The 3307-nt window shown below is 26.2% G+C and overlaps 1 protein-coding gene across 1 annotated transcript; it reads right to left on the reverse strand.

Annotated features, from left to right (window-relative positions):
• Positions 1-238: 238 nt before the first annotated feature.
• LOC101499697 (F-box/FBD/LRR-repeat protein At3g26920-like) lies at positions 239-1861 on the reverse strand. The gene is made up of 4 exons (XM_004501720.2): positions 1583-1861; positions 1150-1311; positions 411-669; positions 239-312 (listed from the first exon to the last, which is right to left on the reverse strand). The coding sequence occupies exons 1-4, from the start codon at positions 1859-1861 to the stop codon at positions 239-241; spliced, it is 774 nt and encodes a 257-aa protein (XP_004501777.2).
• Between the last annotated feature and the right edge of the window lie 1446 nt (positions 1862-3307).

Here is a 3307-nt window from a genome sequence, read left to right on the forward strand (position 1 = left end):
ATAATAATAATAATAATAATAATAATAATAATAATAATAATAATAATAATAATAATACAAATGGTACTGCCCAATAACTATAATTATTAAAAATAAAAAATTTGAGTTTATTGCATTATTTGATTCGAGCGCATACTCTAATTGTATCATTCGGACGCAGACTCTAATTGTATTAAAGAAGAATTAATACCTACTAAATATTACATTTCCAATTGGTATCACACTTCATTCATTGGTATCACACTTCATTCATTGCATTTCCAATTACCTCTCTCACTAAAGTAGATATTTTTCCCTTGGTGACAGTAGCAACTGATTTTCCAAAATTGCATTCGCATTCAACTCACAAAGTGCTGTTAATTTAGCTTAATCTAATTCCCCCACTATCAGTCACCTAAATGAAAGTTTACATGTAGCTGAAATCCTTGGACACAAAGATAATTCCATTAACATTTGGAGCTTTGTATATGTATCTATGAAGTTAGCACAATGAATTTCCATGGTGTTCAGTACTCTTGAATTCTGCATTACATATTTTGCAAATTGAAGCTCACTTTTTGTGTGTGTGTAATTTCTAAGTGAGCATGTAGTAAGATGAGATAAAAGGCATTCCGGAACAGTTTTTAGGTCCTTCCAATATTTGCAATTGAATTCCCTCTCCATAGAAACCTAACAAAGATATACAACAGTTAAAAAATACAAAAATATAGGTTAAATACATGTAGTCCCTTAACTTAATTTCAGTTAACGTTTTAGTCATTAATCTTTTTTTTTTTTTTCTGATTTGGTCAGTTATTTTAATTTTAAGTAACAATTTGATTTTGTATGTTTTAAAATGTCAACAATGTTATCTTTTTCTTTACAAAAATTCATCAAAAATTTCTAACAAAACTCATCAAATTAATTATATTTTTCAATATAATACAAATTTTATCAAATTCGTAACGCAAATCTTCAAATAAACTCATATTTTCATTCTTTATTTGATGTTATTAGAGATAAAGGACCAAATCTAGAAAGAAAAAAAAAAAAAGATAAAAGATTAAAACGTTAATTAAAATTAAGTTAAGGGAACACAAGTGGTATTTAGCCTAAAATATAAAAGTAGAACTAAAATAAAAGAAAATAAGAGTAGTTAATATGACAAACCACCTTATCCATTATAAGAGTTTGAAGGTTGGGGCATTTTATAAGCAGATCTCTAAGCCATCTCCTGTGCCACCTGGCGCATTCAGGTTTAAAGTCCAAGATAAGCTCCATGTGGGTTAAATTGTTAAACATGAGAATGTTATTCAATGGCGAAAACTCCCTCTACAAAAGTTACAAATATAATCAATTTTCTATTTACTTGGATGGTTATTGCAGTTCAAAAGTTTTAATTGAATTAGGCATTTAGAAAAAAAAAAGGTATTTTTCAGAAAGAAACAATAAACATAATGTGATAGTGAATAGATACCACTGTTGCGCGCAGATGGTGTACGTTATGAAGGTAATTAAAATGAATATCATCATCATAAATGTTAGCTGAGATTAAATTGGGTAGGATTGGAATGTGTTTATGTGAGCAACAATATCTCGTTACGGTTAAATCCTTTGTTCTCAAATCCTGTAGATTGGGACAGCCAGGTAGAAGTTTCCTCTCATAATCACTAAAAGAAAAAGCCACATATTCCATGTGAAGTACTTTGAGCGAAGGAAGATCAACAACACGTGAAGGTGGATCCAGGATCAAAACGTTCTTCAAGTTCAGAATAGTTAGGGTTTTCGAATTTAGAGCGAAACTAGGCAATTTCGCATTATTGTTTAATTCAAATAGGAGGCTGAGATCGTGAATTCCTCCTCCTCCTCCTGGTTGGTACATTGCAGTGTGAAGAGCATTGTGAAAATTGGATGTGGTGTTTTTGGCGGCGGATTTGAGGTGGAATGATTGGAAGGGAATAGTGATATTTCGAAAGAGCGGTACGAAACAGAGCGTTGTTGCTTTATTCGGAAAGAAAAACACGAAAGAGAAGGAGTAAAAGGTGAGAAGTAGATTTGATATGTGTTTGATGTGTCTTCTCATCTTATATATATCACAAAGATTCAAGCCCAAGCCCACTTGTTGTTATCTTCTTTGATTTGTAACAAAAATAGATAAATATCTTTTTGCGATTATCTGAAATATAAAGATAATTCATCTCCTAACAATTTCATTCAAAAACTTAAAAAAAAAACAGAAATACGACATTCAAAAAGAAAAGAAATACAATTTTATTGAAATAAAAAAATAGATTTAATTTATATGTAACCACGGTCAAACTAATAAAAATATTTAATTTTTATTTTAACTATTTCTAAAATTGTGAATATAATTAGTTGTGATGCATCAATAATATATAAATCTTTATAATACAATACATAAAAATTAAATTCATATCTTTTATTTGTCAAAATAAATAGATAACATTTTTTATTTGTCTTATATATATAGTTGTTACAATGGGTGAGTTACGTTATTAATTTATCTATCTCATATCTCATGTGCAATTTATTTATAAAGATTAATTTACTTTAAATTAATCACAAAAATTAGTTTAGATATTTGTCCTTATTTTGATAAACAAAATATGTATACTCTAAATAAATCCAAACCAAACTAAAAGATTTATTTACTTTTTAAAGAATATTTAAATTTTTATCACTCTACAAAATATACTTAAAAATTTGGAGTTTAGTCAAAATATTTTAGTCATAATTTAAGTTTAAATAATCTTAATGGATTCGTTTTTAATTAAAATCTATTAATCATTTGAGCTAAAATAAAATTCTTATTAGAAAAAGTAATAAAATTTAAAATTTTAAAATTCTACCAAATCATAAAGGAATTAAATTTGTATCAAGATAAAATCTTTCGAGATAACTAAATATGAAAATCAAAAGACAAAGATAATGGACATAAATAAATCACTCTATTCTTGTGTATTACATTTAAACCTTGAAGTATTTATTTATAGGGTCCATATTTACTATCGAAAATAAGAATAATGTGCATAGACATCTACATCAATTGTTGTCTTTTACTATTCTTCTACAATGTAAACATCCAATAATAATATCATTCATAACATTTTTAAATAATTAAAAATAATAGAGTTAATATTTTAGAATTTAGTTTATGAGAAATTGGTAATATGAGAAATAACAACAACAATAACAAGAACAACAACAACAACAACAACAACAATAATAATAATAATAATAATAATAATAATAATAATAATAATAATAATAATAATAATAATAATAATAATAATAATAATAATAATAA

This window comes from Cicer arietinum, chromosome 5 (assembly GCF_000331145.2).
Source record: "Cicer arietinum cultivar CDC Frontier isolate Library 1 chromosome 5, Cicar.CDCFrontier_v2.0, whole genome shotgun sequence".
Classification (NCBI taxonomy): domain Eukaryota; kingdom Viridiplantae; phylum Streptophyta; class Magnoliopsida; order Fabales; family Fabaceae; genus Cicer; species Cicer arietinum.